Source organism: Furipterus horrens, unplaced genomic scaffold (assembly GCF_987537825.1).
Source record: "Furipterus horrens unplaced genomic scaffold, mFurHor1.1.pri manual_scaffold_12, whole genome shotgun sequence".
Classification (NCBI taxonomy): Eukaryota; Metazoa; Chordata; class Mammalia; order Chiroptera; family Furipteridae; genus Furipterus; species Furipterus horrens.
Genome location: NW_028327182.1, coordinates 7817076 through 7841946, shown reverse-complemented (window position 1 = coordinate 7841946; position 24871 = coordinate 7817076). Strand labels below are relative to the sequence as shown.

Here is a 24871-nt window from a genome sequence, read left to right as displayed (position 1 = left end):
AGGTCCCTCCCTTTCTACCCCTCATTCATGTGACAAAGAATCTAACACAAAAAACCAAGGCTCCTGTGACGTTCTGTTTCTTATCACTAATCAGGATTCTGGAGTTGGGCGTAGCTCTTTTCCTTTTCCATTGGAACTCAGTCTGCGCATTTCCTGTAGACACCACCACCTGGAGTCCTCCTTACCTTTCTTTCAGCCCATATTCATTCTTGAGAGTATGCATGGGCTGTGCATCAGGTATCATTCTGGGCACTAAGGAATAAAAAATAATTCTTAGTACTGATTCTTAAGAGCTCAAAGTCTAACAGAAGTGGGGGATTGAAAACAGATCAGTGTGCCACCCTGTGTAAAAGGTGGGGAGAGAGATCATCAAGGTGCTGTGGGAGCCCCAAGGGGGAGCTCCTGGGGAGAAAGACCCCAATGTCTGTGATAAAAATTTTTTTAAAGTTGTTTGAAATTAATCGAGCACCTGCATCACATTAGGACCCTGAGCAGGATCCTAATGTGATGCAGTTCCAAGAAGGACCCAGTAGTAAGATAACAAGGGTATTTATTGTATGCGACAGGGAGGAGGGTAAAAAAATAAAGGAAGGAGCAGAAAGTACAGAGTGAGAAATGTAAGGGAAATGGGCAGGACCTTCTGAGAAGGGAAACCGAGGAGCGGGAAGCGACTAAGCCAAACGTATTGGGGTCATGCAAGAAGAAGGCTGCCAGGACGTATCAGAGACTGCTTAATGTGTGCCAGGAATGAGTTTGTGAATTAGGTTTGTATAAACCTATACCATCAATAGAAACAGTTTATATTATCAATCTGGTGTTTGGACATTACTTCCAAGAATGTTGAGAAACATAACAGTTGAGTTGGGAGGGAAGGTTTTAGGCAATACTCACCTGCCTTTGCGTCGTGAATCTACCCAGGAGCCCAGCTCTCTCTAATCTGGAGCATGGATAGCCAACTGCTCATTGGGCATTTCCATCAGGTGTCTGGCATGCCGTGCTTTTTCTTTGAAGTCTGACTCCTCATTCTTCTAGACCTCCCCCTTTGTCATCATGCTTTTCTCTGTCTCCCTGTCTCCAAGCCCTTTTTTATTGCTGTTCCCTCTTACCTGATATTTAATCTTCTACCCCACCTACACCTCTCACTTTCTCATCTCTACTTGGCTAGCTCCTAGTAATCCTAGCAGGCTTCAAAAAGCACAGCTCCAGAAAGATATCTCTGCTCCCCTTTCTTCTTCCCCAGCCGGACCTGAGTGCTCCGTCTTTGAGGTTCCATTGCACTTGCGGCATGTTTTCTGCTCAGCTCTCATCACATTGAGTAATAATTGCTACTGCACTTGTCTGTCTTTCCATAGTCTGGTAGCTGGTAGGGGGCATTATACATCACAGGTACTCAGCACATGAGTAAACACATGAGTAAAGAAAATCATAATGTATTAACAGTCACAGTTGAGCATTTCACAGATCTTCAATGGCTTAGTCACTTGTAAGTTATACTATTGTATATTTTATGTGTAGTTATAAAGAAAGGATTAAGCCTTGTCCATAATCCCAATGGTGCTATTGCAAGCATTCTATTTTTAAATTCCATTTTCAATTTTTAATTTTTTTATACTACAGTGCTATTAACCTTTAAAAATTTAAAACCCCTCTCTTCTCAGCAACAACAACAAAAAACTGTAAGCGCAGACCTAGTCTTCCTTCGGCCTAGGTGTTTGTGTGTAGGAGTGGATAATTTAAGGTTAATGGGGAAGAGGGTGGTTGTTCAGAAAAAACAATTTTGTCATAGTTTAGAATCATTAACTTCCAAAACGTGGGATTTGGTTTATTGATATAGGAACCACAGGATACAAATTTTAGCTTGGAGGTATATGGAATGATGTTGGTAGGTATATAGTCTCATGCAAGTTTTGAAGACAAATGAGCATTTTCTGAGTCTAGAACCTTAAATATACTCATGACTTCTACATCATAAATGTATATGAAGAAAAAGAAATACGTATATACAATATAGATGTATACAATAGATACATCTCTCAGCCACAATGGGTTTATTCAATAAATAGCCAGTAGCCTTCCTCAGAATATTCTACTATCAGACTAGCTGACAGTCTCCAAGTTCTGACCCAATTCCAACTAAGAAATTTTATTCTACCTGCTTAAATGCCCCTACTATTGCCACTTGACACAGAAGTCTTCGTCATTCCTTGTCCCTTCTGAAGGGTTACTCGATCCTGAGAAACAGCATCGTGTGCCACTCTAAAGGTGACTGCTTCTCCATGATGAGTGGAGTGATCTTGTTACGTTGAGCACTCTGGGAAGAAAGCACTCACAGAGAGAGCTCCTGTAGAAATGCAAGCTAATATTACACAATGAACCTTCCTTTCGGCTGTACAGTGTGGCATTGCAAGACGAAGAGGTCTTTCCCCATTGCAGTTTATTTATGTGATGTATCCAAAACGGGCCTATTTCCTGAAGGCACCTGGGAACACGTGTAGAAAAACTCTGAGAGAAACAAAAATTAAATACAGAGGAAGTTAAACAAGTAACAGTAGAGAGACCAGTGGCATTGCTGAAATGCAGTGTCAGACCTAGACCTAAGATTCTGATCCCTCAAAAACAATGAAAAGTAATGCCATGAGGCATCTTCCAGTGCGTCTTTTGTCTAGATCAGTTCTAAATTATAGTTCCCAGAGGCGTTTATGGTAGGCAAATGCATCCCAACTACAGAATTCAGAACTTCAGACTGTGAATAAAACTGTGTGGCGAACTTATTGAATGTGATTATATGCACCATTTGAAAGAGAGCCATGTTTTTTAAAAAGTATAGCAAACAACACATTTGGGGTGTGTATGTGTGTATGGATGTGTATATATATATATATATATATATATATATATATATATATATATACACACACACACAACACACAAATGCACACACACACACACCCCAAATATGTTGCTTGATATATATACATCACCCGTTTGTTTCTGGAATATATCCCCTTGTTTTTTTTTTAATCAGTCCCATTCATTGTCTTTTAATAGCATCAAAACTACTGTTCCCTTTCTTAGAAAAATCTCAGCTTGTTTTCAAGATACATGTTTGCTTTTTAAAACAGTGGTATTATTGATCTTTAAATACCCAGAGGTATCTTAAGGTTAATTCAGTGTATTAGCAAAAATAACTCAACATATGTCTCTAGAACTTAGGTAAGGATACAAATGGGAAGGGTCGGCAAATCATTTTTTGGATTGTTGACTCTATCATTAAATAGTAGATACTGACCCTCTGTTTTTTGTTTTTTGTTTGTTTGGGTTTTTTGTTATAAGAAAATCAACATTTTCTCTGTTCTTTTATCTTAAAACCTTACATAGGTACTCAAAGAAAGTAAGAGGAAATTTTTCAGGAAAACATAGAGGCCTTTGACATTGGATATTTTATTAGACCAAGTAACAAAGACTTACCTCACTGAGATGCATCTCTCAAATTTGTGACCCTTATTTTAATGTTTTGATGAATCCTACAAGCATTTCTGGGTCTTTCAGGTTGCCTTTTGTATATGGATATTTGAAAATATCTTTAAATATTTAGAGGCAAAGGTAGTAATGGTTAAAAGCTTGGAAGTTGAATTCTCATGGATCTGGGTTAACATCGGGTCCATTCTCAATATGGAACTTCTTGCTTGAAGATGTTCATTCATTTTCTTTAAAACGGGGCTAAGAACAGCATCTCCCTCTCAGAATCAGGAGGATTAAATGGCATCCTGCATGTACCACTTCCCTGCAGGTACCTCCGAAGTGAGTGTTAGCTGGTGGCCCTTCAACAACAAAGCTACATGTTTTTTCCTTCCAATCTGAGTCAGTGTCTATCTGGTGATCCTCTAAGTATCTGTACCCAAATCTTTCCGTATCTACTCAGAATGCCCTGGTAATGCACACAGCCAGATAATACTGCCCCAGTATTACAAAGTTCTGCTGCCCATGCATTGTAATGTTAGGATGGATTTGGGACCTCTGACCCATTTTCCCATGACTGGTATTTCAAGAATCACTAATGGATTCCTATTGGTTTTTTAAAGCCTACCGTTTCACGCCCATTTTTTTCTTCCTTGAACATTATTTTGTGAAGAAGCATTCTTGAAAATGGAGCTACAAGTAAAAGCCAAGTATTTTTGTAACAAGGCACACACCTCTCTATTCCTTAACTTCTTTGAAGATCCTCTCCAATCCACATCCTCCCAACCTGCACAGCTTCCGTTTGCTCCCATGGGCCACCTCCTCTCTGCATCCCCCTTGCCTTTCTTCATCTGTGCCATCACGTCCTTCACTCTGACACTCCTGGACACCCTGAACACTTCTGTCCAATTTCTCCCCATGCTTGGGTCTGACTTCTAGATCAGTGACCTCCACCCGCTTTCTCGTTGTTTTTTTCTGCCAATTGCCCACCTGCTTTTCTTCTTGATCCCAGGTGCTTTAGCATGTTCCCTCCTAGAGCGGTAGATCCCCATGGCTTTGGAACTAGAAGACACATGAGATATCTATGAACCCAAATATTGAAGTTTACCAATGGGAATTAGTGAAATCAATGTCACATACTTAGATTCTGATGAAAGCAGTACTAGAACCTACATTCCTGTTTTATGCATTTAAAACCCTTTACAATTGCATGGGCAAGCTTCTTCTTTTTTAATTCTATTAGTGTCTATTTCAAACAGTGTTTGCTTGAATGTCTGCTTTTTAAATGTAACGGTTTATTAAATTGTGGGATCAGAGCTCTATTCTCTTGCCTTCCTTTATATCTCTGTATTAAGAGTATTTTTCCATATTAAAGTTTTGAACTATTTGTACTTACTAATAAAAATGTATCTTAATTTTACTTAGTTTTTAAATGAATAAATAACTGTCAATTTAAAGAGATCTATCAAGTTGATTATCAGAAATACAGACAAATTAGATAGAAGAACTAGATTTCTTTTACAGCCATGCAAAACCTAGTAAGAACATACAAAGCCAACTCTGAAAGAATGGTTACAACAATTTAGGCTGCTTCAAGGACTGAACTATTGTGCAGCCAATATGAAGGATGTCCGTGGTTATCTCTGTCTCGGTAGATCGTAGATGACTTTTATTCTCTCCATTTTTCATTTTCGTTGTGTATTTTCTAAATTTTGCATGACCTGCATAAATAAACACCCATGGAAATGTCCATGACCAGTGGGATAACCATGCCCTGGCTTAGAGAGAGTTGGGCTCCAGGGTAGATTCATGATTCAAAGGAGGTGATTGTTGCCTAAAAACTTCCCTTCGGACACAGCTGATACATTCTTCAGCCTAAAAAGGAATCTACCAAGAACCTGTTAAAACTTTCTGAAAAGCACATCCATGAGGTTCCCTTTAATTTTGTGGCTGATGTCAATATTCCTTCCTCAACCACAGGCAAGTTCTAAGAACAGAATATACCAGCGCACTATCGTAATCAACGAGGTTGCTTTTCAGTGGCAGGTTGTAGAAGAGTCAGAACACTAAGAGAAATCCCAGAAAAAGAAAGTGGGAGCCCAGCAACTTCTAATGAGAGCCTGAGCCTGCAGTTCCCAGAGACACTTGTTCGTTTAATGCAACCTCACAAAGGAGGAGGGCCAGAGAACACACTTGTGATGCTCTGGAGCATCAAAGAGGTGCCACGATTCCCCCACCTGTCCCTCCTTAGCAGCTCACAGACCTGTTCAGGCTCATCTGTCTGAGACAGTCAAGTCTCCTTGGCTAGAATGACAAGTTCAGGCAACTCACTGTTGTTAGTTCTGCCCTACTCCAAACAGCACCTACGCTAACCATGCAAACACTGGGCAAGCTGTTTCCCCTCTAGGGTCTGAGTCCCCACAGCCTCTAAAGGAGATAACAGGACTTCCTGCTACCTAGTAGTGCTGTAAAAACAGGATGAATCCTTTCGTCCTAAAGCTGTCAGAGTAGTACCAGGCCATTGGAAGTGCTGCAAAAATACTCACTCCCTCCCTACGGTGCATTCTCATCTCTCTCTTCCTCCTCCTCCCTTCCTCCCTTCCTCCCTCTCTCTGTCTCTCCTTCTTTCTCTTTCTCCTTCCTTCCTTCCGCCCTCAGCTGAAAAACGACCTCTGTCTTCACCACAAAGCATACATTGAAGATAATGTTACACAAGATGGAAGCATAGAGAGAATGACAGAAGTTACTTTGCCATTCCACGGGGCAAATCAGAGATGAGAAAAATGAAGTCATCCCTCCTAAAATGTGTTTTTTGTCTTTCTTTAATAATCCAGCTTTTTTTTTCTTTGGGTCTGACGACCCATGATACAAGACATGCTGCCCCTTTCTATTTTCCCTATTGCTTCACATGGCACTGAACAACAGGATAATAAAAAAACATATATTTTTTAATAATACCAGTTAACACACGGGTGGGAACAAAGGGCTCCCGTGGCCTGCTGAATTGCTCACTAATCACTCTGTTCGGACTCACTGGGGAATTCTGACTTTTCCCTTATTTATTTATTTTTATTGTGACTCAAGCCATGTAGGTTGCAAGTCCTTGTCCTACAGGAACACATGGTCTCTGCTTGATTTGCTTTATTAACTTTTAAGGTAAAGCAGGGAGAAATAAAAAAATGGCTTTAACAGCAATAAACTGGCAAAAAGCTTAAACTTTTTTGGTTCACTGAGACCTGAAATGTTTGAACTGGTCCTGTTTCTTAATGACACACTGGCTGACTGTGAAGAAGGGGAGAGCGTGATGGAGTAGAAAGACCGCCACCTGAAAAAGAACCGGGCAATGGTCACACCCATGTCTTGTGCCCAGCCAAATCACCAGCCCCGTAGTGTCGCCAGGACTCAGTGAGTTTCTCTGCAAGATAAAGGGGTTGAAATAGATATTGTCCTCTCTCAGTAAGGGTTTACAACTCCATGGATGGTGAAATCAAACCTGCAGTATTTACATTGTTGGGAAATGAAAAGAACCCTCCTCTCAATCAAGATAAAATAATCATCACATAATAATGAGCATTTGCTATGCTCTGTGCCTAGGTTTGCATTTACCCTTCACAGTGATGTGGGAAGAACCCCTCTGATAACGAGGGACACCAAGGATCTCAAAGGTTAAATACCTCGCGCGAGCTCACAGAGCCCGTGACGGGTGACACACCGCTCCCCATCACGCCTCGCCTCTGCACTGCCTCCCAGGGAGGCCGTAAAGACCGTCCAGGCTGCGAAAGGATTCAAAGTAACTCAAGTGTGACGCGCAGGTTCATAAAGAGTAAGGGCGAATGTGAGCACTTTTATAAATTTGCCAAGGACAACTCAGGGTCCTGGTGCCCACATAAGGAAGTACCGGGTCACTAAGGGAGGCTTAAAGCTTAATTGCAGTGAAGAAGGAATGAGAAAAGTCTTAGAAAGGACAAAGGTGCTTTATTGTTATCAGCCAGGATTTCTCTTTTGCAAGTAATGAAACACTCGGAATTTAGCAATTAAAATATTGGGAGGACAAACTGATACTGTTAAGCAATTTAGGTGCTTGTCATAATGGATGGAGTGAGAGAAGACAAGGGTTTTTGGTCCAGGGGCTGCTGTTCGTGCTACAGGATTTGCTTTCCTGCTTTGACCGCTGGTTTTCTAACCTATAAAGCCAACTGGTTGGTCTAAATCAGTCCACCAGATGCAAAAACCCTGTAGGAGACACTAAGGATGTAAAGATAGAGATGACGTTCTTCTTTCAAAAGATCTTAAAGAACTTTTTACCCCTTAAACTCTGATACATCATCAAGACAAATACTGACAGGCTGATAATCTATTATTTGAACAGTCGTAGCTACAAATGACATAAGAAATTATTAATATGAGGAATCAGCAATAAAAATTTAAATAAAGGGTTACTGTTAGTAGTATACACTTTGATCTCCATCAACTTCATGATTTACAAGGCCCAGTCTTTCTGCCTTGTGATATAACTAAACGTCTCAAAGATATAATATAGAAGAGGAATGATACATTAATATATTACATTTTTATGAAATGTAGTGCTTCATTCTCCTAAACAGAAACCAACATCTGCCCTAGCTGGTTTGCCTCAGTTGGTTGGAGTGTCAAGTCATAAACCTAAAGGTCACAGGTTCGATTCCCAGTCAGGGCACATGCCTAGGTTGCAGGTTTGGTCCCTGGGTCGGGTGCATTTGAAAGGCAAGCAATCAATGTTTTTCTCACACATCAATGTTTCTCTTCCTCCTTCTCTCTCGCCCTCTCTTTTCCTCTCTTTAAGACCAATAAGCATGTCCTTGGGCGAGGATAAACAAGAACAGAGGGAGGGAGGGAAGGAGGGAACAAAGGTCTTAAAATGAGTCCCACAGATTCCAATTTCTGTACTGTGCTAAGACTACTAGTGAATGAATTTCCCCACAGTTTGCATTTTCTTTTACAGCATAGAAGCAAAATGAGCCTCTTTGTTTGCACTGATTTCAGAATTAAATTAGTTTGTATATTTCTTCTCCTCTTCCTAGATTTGGTTTCAAAGTAAACAGTTAGGATTTTCATTAAATTCTCTTTTATTTGGCTTTAGTTCTTTCATTCCTTGTAATTACTCAGGGTGGATGGCCTGTTTTATTTTTGAATCAGCTACCTGTGCACTGCTTTAAATTGCATTTAATTGGCTCACTTGCATTTTCTATTGTTCACCTTGCTTTGTATTTTATGGTTTCTTTAGATACGTGATTCCTGTCATGGCCTGATATTTTTTTGTTCTTTTACCTAGACACCATATATGGTTGGCAAAATAGAAAGAAAGAAAAAAAAAAGGTGATCATCAACTTGATGTTTACTGAATGTAGACAAATTACAGGGAAGAAACAAAAGTGACATTTATCACAGATTGTTTTGAAAATTAACACCAACTTGGAGTCTTAAGAAACAGCAGGAATTACCTAAAGCTAAAAATGTCAACAGCATCTTTGTTTTTTAGTTTGTGGTTTTGGTATTTTTTTTTTCAGATTAACCTAGAAGTGACCTCTGACAGAAAGAAAACCAGCCATACTCTTCAATTTAGAGCTAAAAGATTAAAAAGTTATTTCTATGTAATAAAAAAGTACAATAAGATTCTAAATTCCCACAGAAACTCTTCATCTATCTTATAACACATGAAAAGCTGCCCGGGGGCTATTTATCTGGCAGGCTGGTGGTAATAAAGTTTGCAGAAGGACATGCGCAATGCCATGCATTGCAGGAGAATAGAGAGAGGGGAGAGCGTTAGGCAGGATGGAGAGCTACAAGTTGCTTTTTGTTGTTATTAGAAGAAAAAAAAATTTATTTTCTATTGTTGACACTATTACAGATGTCTCCATTCACCGCCTCCTTTGCCCACCTCCACCCATCTTTTTAAAATTTGTTCCAGTAATTCCTTTAAAAATGTTCACTTAACAAGTCTCAGGATTCAAGTATTGTTCTAGGAGTTGGGACTACAAAAATGGACAACCAAGATGAAGTCCCTGCCCTCTCACAAGCGACATACTAGTGGGCAAAAGAGAGATGATAGCAAGTACTAAGTGCTGTGAAGAATAAAGCAATCAGATGAGGGTGTCTGGGAGTTTGTAGGGTAGTTCAAGGTTTTCTGGGAACTGGACTTTGGGGAGAGACCAGAAGAAGATAGGAGAGATAGAGAGATACGTAGGGAGTGAGTGCTGAAGGGCAAGGGAACAGATGATGAATGCAACGGCTCTAGGACAGGAGAGGCCTGGCCTGTATTCAAGAAACAGCAAGGAAGCTAGTGAATGAAAATGTGAGTGGCGGTGGCTAAGGTCGTAGAGGTGAACTTGGAAAGCAGAAAGCCTGTATGTCTATGACACAAGACCAAAGCAAGTTAAGCAAGTGGTTGGTAAATTTGACTATAATTGCAAAAACTTTCCCATAGGGGAAGTGATAATTCATGTCACGGAAGACTTGACGTCTTTAATGCATTTTAAAAAGAGAAATAACCCAACAGAAACATAAGTGAACAAAGCCCATGACTATGAAAAGCAAAAACAATAGAAATGGCTTTTAAACATATTAAAGGTTGTTCAACCTTGCTTATAATGAGAGGAAATTCAAGTTACAACCACACTGAAATGCCAGTTTCTTACCATATCTAACTGGCAATGACCCAGACATTTGAGCTGAACACCAGAAGTTTGAGCCTTAGAGACCCAGACACTGTCATATACGGGTAACCCCCATGTAACACGGTTATTAGGTTCCTAACAAATGCCGTGTTACACGAATCCATGTTGTACGAAACAAAGAACTAGTACAAAAAGGGGTGGGTGAGGTTCCAAAAACTAAAGGAACATACTGTTGTATTTTTATAATTAAGAGAAATATCTTTATTAAAGCAGTTTTCATAAAAAGTATTACATATAAATATGAGTTAAGTAATTTTTCTCTGCCATCACTGCTAAGCTCCATTAACCAAATGTGTTTTCTTTTTGACAAGATATCCTCATCCTCTAAACTTTCTTCAACATTATCTTGATTTCTATGCTCCACTTTTTGCAAAAAAAATCAGTTATTTTAGGTTGCTTGCTTTTAGCTGAGAGATCTTTATAAATTTCTTTATATGGTGCTAAGCACTTTTGAAGTTCTCTCTTAAACTTTGAGCTCCTCTCAATACAAGGATCTTCATCTAAGAAATACGGCCATAACTGTTCAGCTATGTCTAGGCCTTTCTTTACACTTTTTAGAGTAAATTGTTTAACTTCTTCATTTTGATCAGTGCTATCATCCCTAACTTACCTTGGCACATTGCAAATGTCATTTCCACCAAAATTGCTTCATCAGTTTCTTCTCCTACCAGCAATTCTTGGGTGTCTTCTACAGTCATACTGTGTTAGAGTGAAACCATGTTACAGAAGTGCCGTGTTATATGGGGGATGCCTGTATTTCTATTGGGAATGTAAACAGGTACAGACTTTACAGGGAGAACCTGGACACTTACTATCAGAATTTTAAATGCTCGTACCTCTAATCCAGTAGTTTCACTTCTAAGACTCTATCCAACAGATTTATTTGCACACACGTTAAGTGAATTAATTGCAAGGACGATCACTGTGCTGCTATTCGTAACAGCAGAAAACCACGGGACACATTGAGTTATGAGAAATAAATCTGTAGAAGCAAGAGGTGGAGTCTCATCATAAACCTCTTTTCACACTTGAACTCCTGGAAGTTCTTGAGCAGGTAAACTGACGACAAGGCTGTGTTTAGAATAACTTGTCTGCCATCAACTTTAGGTTGGGTTGGGTGTGGGGGGGAGCCTCAGTGACAACTTCCTCGTCATTCAAAGAGGAAGTCCCATGTAGGAGGTGGGGGCACCAGGGATGGCAGTAGGCAAGGCTGCTAAGAGAGACAAGGGATCCGCTTATGACGGGCCCTTTTATGTCAGGCTCTGAGGCTCAGACTTGATCCTCAATGCAATGGCAGCCTTTAGAGCAAGGCAGTGACCTCGTCAGCCTTCCATTTTTAAAAGACAGCTCTGTTGGCAACGTCAAAGAAGAGATTACAGAGCAGCAAAGCCAGAAGCAGAAAGTAACATAAAACATCAGAACTTTAGTCCCAAGAGGGAACATATTCTCTCTGATGATTTTATGAATCAGAATCCTAAAAATGGAAACATCTTAGCTATAGAATTGCCTTAAAATTCAAAAACAAAAATTTTTTAAAAGTAAACTCTAAGAAAGGGCACAGACTTTCTGACTCAGTAAGTTCAAGTTCTCTCTTCTGGTCATTCAGGTCATATCTGCCTGCTGTTGTGTATGACATCAATCCTCAGACGCTATGTTCTCCTGCCAGGCCTCTGCTCAAACACATTCCTGTCCAAGAACTCACGGTCGTTTTAATTAATCAATTTGGGTGAAAGCAAAGGACACAGGAGAAAGCAGAGCCTTCTAATTACATCTTTGCCATGGACATCAATGAGCTTATATATAAACACTGAAGCAGGTTTTCTTTTCTTTTAATGAGTAACTGGGTACCAGTGAATGAATGTACCACGGTGCTTGTAAAATTGCTTGATTTTTTTTTTCATTCATTCATCTGCTTCTTAGCAGGGGAAATATCATGCTTAGGTTTAAACAATAGTAAGTACTATAGGTGTAAGGAGGGGCTTTGAAATTCTGATAAAACTATAAAGTATATTGTGCTTATCAGTTTCATTTTTCAAAGAGTAGATTATTCGGATTCATTTATATTTCATGCAGACTTTGAAATGGCATGTTATTATCTTAGTTCAATTTCCATCAAAGAAAATATATAATGTTTAAAATTTAATCTTTCACTTCAAAAAATTTCTAAACCCCATGAACATGGCAATCATGGACAGTGTCTACACCTGACCACCTCTGATTTATAGTGACGTATGATACTCCTTGACACATAACAAATATTGACATTTATTAGGTTAACTTGACCTTATTTCAATTAGGTTTTTTCAGCTTTACTGAGATACAGTTGACATATAACATTATGTAAGTTTAACGGGTACAGTGTGTTGATTTGATACATTTCTCTATTGCAAAATGGTTATCACATAAAGTTAGTTAACACCTCCTTCACCACACTTGTGTGTGTGTGCTTGTGTGTGTGTGTGTGAGTGTATGTGTGTGGATGGGAACTTTTAAGATCACCTTTCCTTACAACTTTCAAGTATATGATACTGTATTAACTCTAGTCACACGCTATACATTAGGTCCAAGATCTTACTCATCTTATAAGCACTTCCACCCATTTCTTCCAGCCCCTTCTCAACTGAATTTTCAAAGTTATTTCTACTCTACCATTACTTAGGAAAAGCTTAATAACATCTCCTTTAAAAAGAAACATTCTTTTTATTCTTGCTTCCTCTGGAACATTTTGGAAATCATTCTCTTCCAGATTAAAATCATCATTCAGCAAAATCATTACTTACTTTACATCTCCTTTTCTTGAGAAGTTAAAAATGCATGTGTGATCCTATGACATCATACTTAATAATTATAGCCTAGAGGAGTATAAACGTCCAGAAATCCCTACTGCAGATAGTTTACACTCAGATGCCATCCAGAGATCATGCCTAGCTCCTTAGGTCAGACCTTTATTCTTTATAAAGTCAAAGACGTAGGTGAAAATCAGAATCTTTCCCTTCTTTCAAACTGGTTCAGAATCCTCTCCTGCTCACATCCCAGGGGAAATATAACCCTCACCTGAAGACAGCTGCTGTGCACTCAGCAGACTATGACACTGTCCCGTAATGCTCTGTGAACTTAGAGCAAATTCTTTCTGTACGTTCCCTGTAGGGCAAAGTTTTACTTTTCTTGACCATTGAAGTATGTGTAAATAGGGATGACATCATAAATGATATATTTGTCAAATATTAATTGACTAGAATTCTCAATATTTGAGTCCTGTCAAATGAAGAGTAGTGAGTATTTTGTAAATATTGTAAAGTTGGCTGCTCCATGTCCCTACTGCTACAGAATAAATTATCCCCAAATTCAGCAGCTCGAAATAACAACCATGTTATTAGCAATCACAGGACTGTGGATCAGAACTTCGAGTGAGGCCCAGCTGAATGATTCTTCTGCACCAGGTGGTGTTGACTAGGGTCATCAGATAACAGTCAGCTGGCAGATGGGCAGATGAAGGTTGTAGACAGCCTCACTCAGATGTTTGCCACCTTAGCAGATGTGTTAGTCCATTGAAGCTCCTATAACAAAAATACCATAGCACAGGTGGCTGAAGCAGCAGGCATTTATTTTTCCGAATACTGGAAGCTGGAGTGTCCTGGATCAAGGGACCAGCAGATTCGTGTCTGGTGATAGCTTACTTCCTAGACCATAGTCTTGTTGTATCCTTAAACAACAAAAAGGCTGAGGGAACTTCCTGGGGTCTCCTTTATAAGGGCGCTAATCTCATCCGTGAGGACTCCACCATGCAACCTAATCACCCCATAGAGACCCAGCTTTCAATACCATCACATTGAGGATTAGGTTTCAACATATGGATTGGAGGTGAGGACACAAACATTTCACCTATAACTGGCTGTGTCACTTCCAGTGTCTGCTACTAGTCCCAGCAGTCACAGGGCCCACCGAGATGTAAGGCACAGGACATAAACCCCACCTCTAATGACAGGCAGCTCAAAGACTTTTTGGTCATCTTCAATTGGCAAAGAAGCACAGCACAAGAAAATAATGCAATTTTGTAGCTCTTGGTAATGAGCAAAGCATTACCAAACATTAATGAAACACCCTTCAGAACATCAGCTCTCCATCTGAAAGCCGTTAGTGTACCTTTCACTGCTTTGGTCTTCACATCTGCTGCCATCAATACTTCCAAAATGTCTTGCAAGCTGTGTTGTCTCCTTTCCCCTCCCACCACCCAATGAAAGTGCCTTACAACAGTCAACCTTTGCTGAGAGCTAATTATGTGACCAGCGTTGTGCTAATGACTTTACAGGCACTACCTCATCTGATTCTTTGTAACACCACTATTAAGTAGCCATTGTCATGATCTACATTTCACAGACAAAGAAAACGGGACTCTGTGAGTTAAGTGGGGCACATTATTTCTCAACCATTGAATGGAAGGGCCTAAACAGAGACCCAGGCACCTAAGTAGAGTCAGATTTCCTCCCTCCTAATCAGAAAGTCTGTGCCTCCATGAGTGGAATGACTTAGCCCAGAAGTGCAGCTTTAGCTGCAGCCTGGCTCCTCACTTTGCATTACAGCTTCTGGCTGAGCTGCTGTTATTCCCACCCCCTGCACAAACACACAGCCGTAGCATCTCTGTGTGCATCAGAATCTCATGCTGAGGTACCAGTTACTTCTAGTCATCTACATTTTATTCTCCACTTAGAAACAGGAGTTACATACACTGCTTGAGTAAGACAAAAGTCTTTTGCTTCCAAAGAGAAACAAAATTTGGAAGACACAGGAGACTTGTGCAGAAAAGGTCTGATGATCATTAGCTGACACCCTAAAACTGCCCCAGTTTAATTGGCAATAAATAATAGTTCCAAGAGCACCATCAAAAATAATGTTTCAAATATTTCAAAATATAAATGGCACAGAAATAATTAACATAGCATGGGATGGCAGCCTCCAAAGTAAGTTATGGCCATGTTGTGACTTAATTGGTTTCCAAGGAACTTACCAACTACTGCTTGGGTGTCATAAATGTTGTGTGTGTCTCCTTCACTATGGGAAGAGAGATAAACATGGCTTGCCTCAGCCCCAAGGCAGAGGGAGTTTCTCCTGACACCTGGGAAGCTGACAGGTGACAGCCTTGCCCAGCATATGGGAGGCTAACCAGTCAAGCAGAAACACAACCGGCCACTCTGTGGACCACACTGACCTTCTTGCCATCTGGGGTCTGGGACTCAGGGATTGCTACCACTCGTTCTCAGGCCTTTTCCTACTCCCAGATCTGGATGGCGCTGGCCTTACACTGTCACTGTCTCACCTGGTAACATGTCTCAACTAGACTCCTGAATGCAGGAGCTGTAAGTGTGACCCTTCGTAGTGGAAACACAAAATAGTGGAGAAGTTTTCTGAAAAGCTACCTTTCCTTTTGTGGCCCCGGGGTATCCTGTTGGGCATACTTAGAACAGAAATGAGAACAGGGAGAAGAGATGATTATATCATAAGGATATGTATATTGGGGGGGTTGTTTTATTGAGATATAATTGACATATAACACTGTATTAGTACAAGTGTGCAACATAATGATCTTATACATATATTGCAAAATGATTACCATAGTGAGTCTAGTTAACATCTGTCACCACAGGTAGTTACAGTATTTTTTTCTTAAAATGAGAACTTTTAAGATCTACTGTCTTAGCAACTTTCAAATACACAGTCAAGTGTTGTTGGGTGGACATTACATCCCCAAGACTTACAGCTGGAAGTCTGACTTTTTCACCACCCTCATGCAGCTCTCCCACCCCCAACGCCCCCTCTGGCAATCACCAGTCTTTTCTCCATTTATGAGTTAAATTCTTTTTTAGATTCCACATGTAAGTGAAGTCAGACAATATTTGTCTTCTGTGACTCATCTCACTTAGCATAATGCCCTCAAGATCCATTTGTGTTATCACAACAGCAAGATTTTCTTCATTTTTATAGCTGAATCATATTTCATATTATACCTATATGGACCACATCCTCTTTATCCAGTCATCTGTCAATAGGTACTTAATGTTGTTGCCATCTCTTGGCTACTTTAAATAATGCTGCAATGAACATGTGGCTTGGATAGCTTTTCAAGATAGCGGTTTCATTTCCCAGAAGCATAATCACTGCAACATTAGGCAGTTCCATGTTTAGTTTTTTTGAGGACCCCCATACTTGTTTTCCATAGTGGCTGTGCCAGTCTGCATTCCCACCCGAGGTTCCCTTTTCTCCATTTCTGTGGCTGATCAGCACAATAATCATCACTACTCTTTTTTTAATTGTGGTAAAAAAAAAATTTTTAAATAAACATAATATTAAATCTATTTTCTTAACAGAATTTTAAGTGCACATGACAATATTGTTAACTATATGCACATTGCTACTCTTAACAATGATTCTGAGGTTTTCAGCCAATCTATCTTGGCTTTCAAGTCTTCAAAGAAGAATCAAATTTTGCTTAATATATATGTGTATGTGTGTGTGTGTGTGTTTAAAATTAGTATTAGTCTAAACCAGATTTAAAAATCAGCTTAAAGTAGCATATTCTGACTGGTGATCAAAATTAAAAGAAAAATAAATAATTATATACCTACATCAAAAGTTTATTATTTTAAATTCGTTTGTATAACAAAGCAAATGAATTGAGATTTAAAAAATGGAAATATACAGGCAAGCAATGTAAGTGCGAACTTTGCCTTCCATGTTTAATATATAGAATCATCAATAGGATGGCCTTTTTCCAAGGGGCAGCAGACAGCTGCTTGGGACAAGCTCACCCCGGGCACTTTTATCACGGCTAGGGTCAAGAAAGAGGAGCTGAGTGTGCAGACCCAGGGACCTAAAGGCAAGCACTGTGGAGAAGAAGAAGCAGGGAACAAAAAGATAGAACTCACCAGGGAAACATTCCCACTTTCTAATATGAATCCAACAGCTTTACTCCTTGAAGGGAATGTCTGGTAGAGAGGGAATGTTTCTAATTTAATCAATTAAGAGAACCTTCGGAGGCATGTTTTAGGCTCCATAATTTTGAATTGGGTCTAAGTTCTTATATTCCAATGTTTTTCTTGGGTTTTCTTTTTTTTTTTTTGTCCCAGAGTACAACTACTTTCAGACTTCTGGTGCCAACAACATTACTGCCCTCTCAACTCAACCCAGTCTTGTTAAATAGATACACTGTGATAGACCAGTCCTCCATATAGGGATTTACTGTATTCCCTTACTTATCGCGGGTATTACGTTCTAGACAGCGCCCCTCCCGCCCACACGAAGTATTAACCTTACATTTATTCTACACTCTTAAACCTACGTAACTTTAACAACATACGTATACAGTACCGCAAAATCCTGCGATAGAGCGAAAAATCCGCGATAAATAATTAAATATATTTTTTAATCCTGCGATACAGTGAGGCTGTGGTAAGTGAACCGCAATATACAGAGGGACTACTGTATTCAGACACTTACATGAAACACACAAGTAATTTATACTTATCAGTACCTTTAACTGCATTTTTTTTTAGTAACTCCATTGTACCAATTCTATTCCATATACAAGGATTTCTTGATTCTTTTAGCAGAATACACCTGTCTAGAAAACATGCTCATTTGTCATAATTAATTTTCATCAAAAAGCCCGTTGGAAAGTCTAATGGAAAAGGAGATTGTTTTTGACAAACACACGAAATAGATATGAACACATAAAAGAAACAGACCAGCTCTCAGGCAACAGTGAGCCACCTTTTAAAACTTAAATACTAAAATGCTACAACCAGGCAATGTGTATTCTCTGTCTACATCACCAGATAATTAGGTCGGAAAGATCCAAATACATGGCTACTTTTGTTATAAGATCCAGCTGTGACCTACACGGGTCTGCATTATGAAGGGAAAAACTCAGACCGTGTTAGGGCTTCTTTGGGAGTCCTTGTTCACAATTAAGTTTTTCACGTCATGTGAGGACCGGCGACGGGACCTCCCTCGTGCACCAAGCTCTGCCCTGGATGCAGTTACTGTCACTCAGTCCACGGGGGGGGGGGGGGGGGGGGGGACACAAGAACTCAGTAATGGGGTCTGCTGAGAAAGCCAGGGAAAAAAGTTGATGCTGTTCACAAAGCCCGGTGCTCTTTAAAAACAGGACTCTCTTTGCGTCCCAGAGAGTACTGTATCCTTATTATGAAAATAAATTATCTATCTTAAGTGGTTTCTCATGTGCCTCACTCAAAACTATTTATAACCCTGAAGATGTTTTGATGTTGGACATTAGTTGAGCATGGTTGGTTATGTAGTAAAAATAAAATTTGCTTGCCTTACGCTAATACTATGAAATAGCCACTATAAATAGTGTTTTACATGAATAATATACTACATCTAGAAAGCAGATTATGTGATGTATTTCTAGTTGCATTCTTAAAATATTCATATGAATAGGAGGAAAAAACATAGGGCATATGCCAAATTGTTTATAACATTATTCTAGAAAGAGGGATTGTGAGTATATTTCTTGCTTGCCTTTTTTTCTGTATTTTGTGTTTGATAATAAACATATATTATTTTTGAAAAAGGAACATGTTTTAAGATTGGCTCTCAGGAACTTTGACAGTTGAAAAACTTGTGATCTGTTGAATCTGTACATGAAAAGTGTAGGCTGTGTTGTTTAATATGATAGCCGTAGTCTCAAGTGGATATTTTAAATTATATTTAATTAAAAACAAATTAACTTATTAACAATGTAATTCTTCAGTCACACTAGCCACATTTCAAATTTCAATAGCCACATCTTCCCCATCACAGAAAGTTCTACTTGACAATTTTAGTGGAGATAAGTTACCAAACTATGCCCTGGATACTGAGAACAAAAGTGGGCCATGTTCAGTGGCCTGGGAATGGGCAGATGGCCCTCACTGTATATTGAGAAGACTCCTCAATATAAATCTCTTTTATATACTTCTCTATCCTGTGGCCCAATAAGTTCAGAGATTTCACACATAGCCATCTGACTAGTTACTGATAGAACAAGGACAAGAACCCAGAGCTACTAAGTCCTATTTATAGCTCTGGCCGCCATATCCCTATTACCATCTTCTCCAGAAAATGAAAGCTTCCCAAACAATACTTACCATTCATTACAACTTCATAACATTATAACATCATAGACATTTTTGAGAGCTCACAGTATGATAGGCACCATAATAAACCTTGAATAGACGAAACTAAATAAGATAAGTTTCCCTATCCCCAAGGGTGTCAAAATGCAAAAACAGAAAGGCGTGTTAGATAGAGGGATAGCACAAAGTAGGTGCAGTCCTTTTCTTAAGAAATCCAGAAATGCTTCACACTCATATAGGCATGCTTGAGTTCTGGTCTTGACATTTGTGCATCCAAATCCACAAATTAGCATTTCTCCAATATTATCAATTGTCCCAACATTCCAGAAAAGGTGAGGATCCATCTTTGCAATGCAGTTGATCTCTGACCTGATATTGGTTTTGGTTTTGGTTTTAATTATTGTTATTAACTTCATGTAGCACAATTAGCTCTATTCAAATCTCTTACTCTCTCCACTTGAACTTGTTTGCTCATTTTCAGGCCAGCTTCTATACATGAAACATAATTTTAAATCTTCAAATGAAGTCAAATACTTCTTTTAGGTTTAACCATTCATTTCATTTTAGACCATATAAAAACAAATTAAAATTTGAATGAATGCATGCTTTTTAACCAATCATGTTGGGAATATTTAAACATAGGTTAAGAACCTGGAGCTCCCAGTCCTCATATACATTCTGCTCCTGTTTTTTAACAGATGCGATGCTCTTGGTGGCAGAGCGACTGGAAGGACCATTCAACATCGAGTCGGTCATGGACCCAATAGACGTCAAGATCTCCGAAGCCATTATGAACATGCAAGAGAACAGCATGCAGGTGTCTGCAAAGGTATTTACATTAGTCACATGTCTACTAATAAGGGAGGTGCAGTCACATAAAAATGAAGTAACTAGATATGTCGGCTGGGGTTATAAATTCTAATACGTTGTCAGTGAGCTTCGCCTGTCAAGCTACAGATTTGCTACTTCATTAAAAACGTCTAACGAAATGGCATTGAGAAAGGAAGCAATTTTTTAGTTCACAACTACTCAATCATGAAGGAATTATTGGCTGCTAAAAAGTTGCAGAGAGCCTCAAGTTTATTGACTAATCCCTCACATTTGTGAGCAATTTCGGGGGATGGAAGGAGTTGGGGTTTTTTTTTTTGTTTGTTTTTGTTTTTTAATGTTTGAAATGTCTGCACACTCTTACCCTGTTCTCTCTCGAGGAATTTCTAATTATATCTTCAGCTGTGCAAACCAGGCAAATGTTCTATATGTTCAATTGTAAATAATTAAACATTCCTTTCCTAAGACGATGGTGTAACCTTTATTAATGTATCTTCAGGGGAAAATGCTCCTTTGTATGAAGTCAGGCACATAGTAAAAGAAAAAAAAGAGGAGTTCATTTTCATAAATCATGAGACAGAGCTTTTGGGTTTGCAGCTGCACAGCACAAAGGCCAGGTGCACAGTCTTTACTTGTCCCCACCCGTCTGAAGACAAATGGGACCCACCTTAAGCAAAATGGAGACATTTGCAATGGGTCCCCAGCCTTGTCCTTCATCGCCCCTTTTCACCCATATTGGTGGCTGCATAGTGCCCTTCCGTTCTTGTTGCCAGGCTCCTTGTCGTGAAACTCGAATCAAATCTATATCCGTCTTTTAAACCTGGGGACTGAGTGATTGCATTTCTACAGAAAGTCAGCTCACAGATATACATCAGGCAAAGAGATGTGCTTAGCTTCCTTTGATTTTTAAAATCCTTTGAGAAGGAGATTTCTAATGTTATCAAGGAGGAGGGAGCGGTGGGGAGAGACTCCCACTAAGCCTCTTGGCTGAGTACGAGCCAAACTAGATTCGGGCTTTTCAGGGCAAACTAGTAGAATGAAGGGCAGGAAGGAATCTGGTCAGGGCCCCTTTCTCTCTCTCCTTGAGTGATGGAGGGGCTGAGAGTTTCATTGGCCTAGGTCTGGGTTTAATGAGCTTTGGGGTACCCTGTATAAAGAAGGATGCTCCAAGTTGCCATCACCTATTGGGGAAGTAGCATATTCGGTGGTTCCCTGGAAAGCTCTCTTCTGTCTTTCCTATGAGAAAATAGTAGTCATCTATTCCTCTCAAATCTATTGCCTAGAAACCAATTAATGTTGTGTGAGAGGCCAGATATCCCAGCAGTGCTTGTATAACCCCGTGCTTATATGGCTGATGTTCAAGACTGCCAAGAAAAAAAAAAAAAAACCCATGGACAAAATTGCCTGTGACTTGAGAACAATTCACACTTCTTAGAAACAGAGGTTATATTGGCATATGCATGTATGCAATCAAGTCAAATCATTCTATTAAAAATTCTTTAAGAGGTTAGATGAATTCTCTTTATTGCCAGGATGTGAATGAGACATTTTTGTGGAATTTGCCCAGCTACATTGTAATAGTATAGCTATTATGGTAATAATAAGGACTGTACTTTTTAAAAGACACATTAAGAGGCTATAGGTAGGACAAATGGTAATGGAAAAAATACAATACAAAATAATGTAAAGTGTAAATATAAATAAATGACACATTTCTTCATAAGAATTGTCAAAATTAAGAGTAGAAATAACATAAGACATGTCAGAGAACATTCACATAAAAGGATACAGTATAGAGGGTCATAACATAATAGTACAAAAAAATGTCAAATACGCTAGAAACACTTTTTAAAAATGTAGCTGGTAGTCTTGACACAGAGAAAAGGGGATGGAGTGAGTGAAGGAAGGGAGGGGGAAGAGGGAAGCCAGAGCTTTGTGGGAAAGAGGAATGGCAGGAGACGGGGTCTGACCCGGAAGAGGATATGAAACAAGGACCAACGTCTTTAATATAGCAGAGAGGTAAAAGGTGGCTAGAATTTGGCCACTTTTACCAGGAAAACACCAAGAGAATTTGCTGATGGTATGGATATGTTCTGAAAGAGGTCTGATTTCTTCAAGGGAATAACATTTGGAAAAATGTAGTTCTGTTTTTCCTATAAACCACATCCATGAAATTATGCATGCACTCAGTCTGAAATCTACATTCTAGCTAAGAACTGGATGGTTGAGTTTTTCCTTTCTCAAAGGAACCCTCGGTCACTGTTGATGAACAGTCTCATTAGATGAGAAGATCTGGATTCCCATACTTCCATGGAAGTATTTGTGTAACCAGAGACTTGATGAACTTCTAATAGGTGAGCTTCAAAGGAGACCAGAAACTTTGCTAATTATGAGCCAGACACCCTGAGAGCTGTAAATCTTACAAATTAAAAAGACTTTTTACTCCAGGATATTATTGACAACTTCTCTTTGGAAAATCATTTGCCTTGTCACAGCAATTATGGATAGAAGTCATCCCCAGAGCCATTTTTAGAAAAACAACAAAGTTTATAACTGCCGGCTCATGCTTGTTGACTTCTTACTACCAGGGTCTGTACTGTGCTTTGCGTGGTTTATTTTATATAATCTAACAATGCTTGTGACGTGATAGATCTTCCCCCTTATTTTCCAGATAAGAAAACCAAGGCTTAGAAAAGTTAAAGAATTTACAAAGATTTTCATGGTGCATGAAAAGTACATAGAGGAGTGTCTGGCTGCATCCTAAGGATGTGGGTACCTACAAAACCAGTCTCACTCGAGGGCAGGGTTCAGTAAATACTTGCTGAATAGGTCAAGCATTAAGAGAAAGTTCATGAAGAAAGTAAGAAAAGAGAGGTGGTAAAGCCAGATCTCAAGTTGTCTTTCTTTCTGTCTGATTCCCTTTACAGCTATACCTAGAACTTCCCACCATGCTAAATGCTGATGAAATGTTTCCCTTCTATAGACCATCATTTGTTGCTTCCAATCTTTCTTAGAGTTTTAATAGGATAATATATAAAAGTGTACTTTTTCTCCCTTCTTGTATCTGAAAGCAAAAGATGAACACACCACAATTTTAGATATGCAATCCCCTTTATCTAATGCACTGATTCTCATCAGATCTGTTAGTAGGTTTATTTTATGCAGAAAGCACATTGTTTGTATTTCATCACTGAGATCATGGATTGGTGATATTGACAGACCAATGAGAAGACCCATTGCTGGCATGTATGTTCTTACTCCGCTGTTGTCTTAGATCTGTTTTTATAGGTATTGTCGTATCTTTTTTCTTCCCCTATTTAGCCCACACTAAGCTGTCGGGGTAAGGCACAGTGACATTCCTTTTAAAAAATACATTGACTAACCAATCTTGATAACCAAGTTTAATAGGTTGATAATAACATCATGGCACTCACTTCAAACTCTTGACTTGTATATCCTTTAACAATATTATATATGTTGAATATAATATAATATAATATAATATACACATACATGTTTAAAGACTGGGGAAACAGCACATTAAAGCTTTTGATGGGGACTTCCAGGCAAGATGGTGATGCAGGTAAACGTGCTTTGCCTCCTCACACAACCACAGAAACAATTGCAACTAGACCTCAAAACAACACCCATTAGTGTCAGAAAATCGAGCTGTATGGAAATCCAACAACCAAGGATTGAAGGAAGCCACACTCATCCCTGTGCGTAGTGGGTGGAGAAAAGCAGAGGCATGGAGACACAGTGTGGCATGGAGAGACTGCAGCAGTGAAACAGGCAGTCCCACATTCACGTGTGGCAGATAAAAATTGGGGTGGATACCATGGGAGTGAGTGATATCAGCCCCCAGGCCAGAGCACACAGCCCAGGATTCCAGTACAAGGAAGATAAACCCCCATAACTTCTGCCTATAAAAACCAATGGGAAGTGAGACAGTGGAAGAAACTGCTGGATCTTCAGGAAACTCCACTTAAAGGACCCACACAGACTTAAAATATATACAGACCCACCCCCTCTGGGATTCAGCACCAGGTTACAGCTGAAGGATGCCAGTTGCACAAGGCAAGTGCCAGGCAAACATCCAGAAGCTAGGCAGTGGCATTGTCCCCTCTCCAAGCCCTACCCACACACAAAGCCGTAAAGTGGTAAAGTGGGTAGCCCCACCATGGTGATTATGTAAGGCTCTGTCCCACAGAATTTACAGGTGCCTTTCCACAACAGGCCACAAACTAAGACAGGAAATCAAAACAGCTCTACATAATACACAGAAACAGAGAGGCTGCCAAATTAAGGAGACAATGAAGTATGGTCCAAATGAGAGAACAGAACAAAACCCCAGAAAAAGAACTAAATGAAATGGAGAAAAGCAGCCTATCAGATGCAGAGTTCAAAAACACTGGTGATCATGATGCTTAAAGAATTCACTGAGTACAGCAACGGAGAAAAAAAAAAAAACAGGAAGAAATGAAGGTTACTCTAAGTGAAATAAAGGAAAATCTACAAGAAACCAGCAATGAAGGGGATGAAGCTGGGATTCAAACCAATGACTTGGAACATAAGGAAGAAATAAGCATTCAACCATAACAGCAAAAGGAAAAAGAATTTTAAAAAACAAGGATAGTATAAGGACCCTCTGGGACATCTCCAAATGTACCAACATCTGAATCATGGGGATCCCAGAAGGAGAAGAAGGGAAGTGCAAGAAATTGAAAACTTATTTGAAAA

The 24871-nt window shown here is 39.4% G+C and overlaps 1 protein-coding gene across 1 annotated transcript in view; it reads left to right on the top strand.

The window, feature by feature from the left end:
* Positions 1-24871, top strand: part of GPC6 (glypican 6) — a 720441-nt gene that overhangs the window by 596503 nt on the left and 99067 nt on the right. The window contains exon 4 of the mRNA XM_090258046.1: positions 20002-20132. Within this exon, the coding sequence (XP_090114172.1) occupies positions 20002-20132 (131 nt within the window). The remainder of the gene's footprint in view (positions 1-20001; positions 20133-24871) is intronic.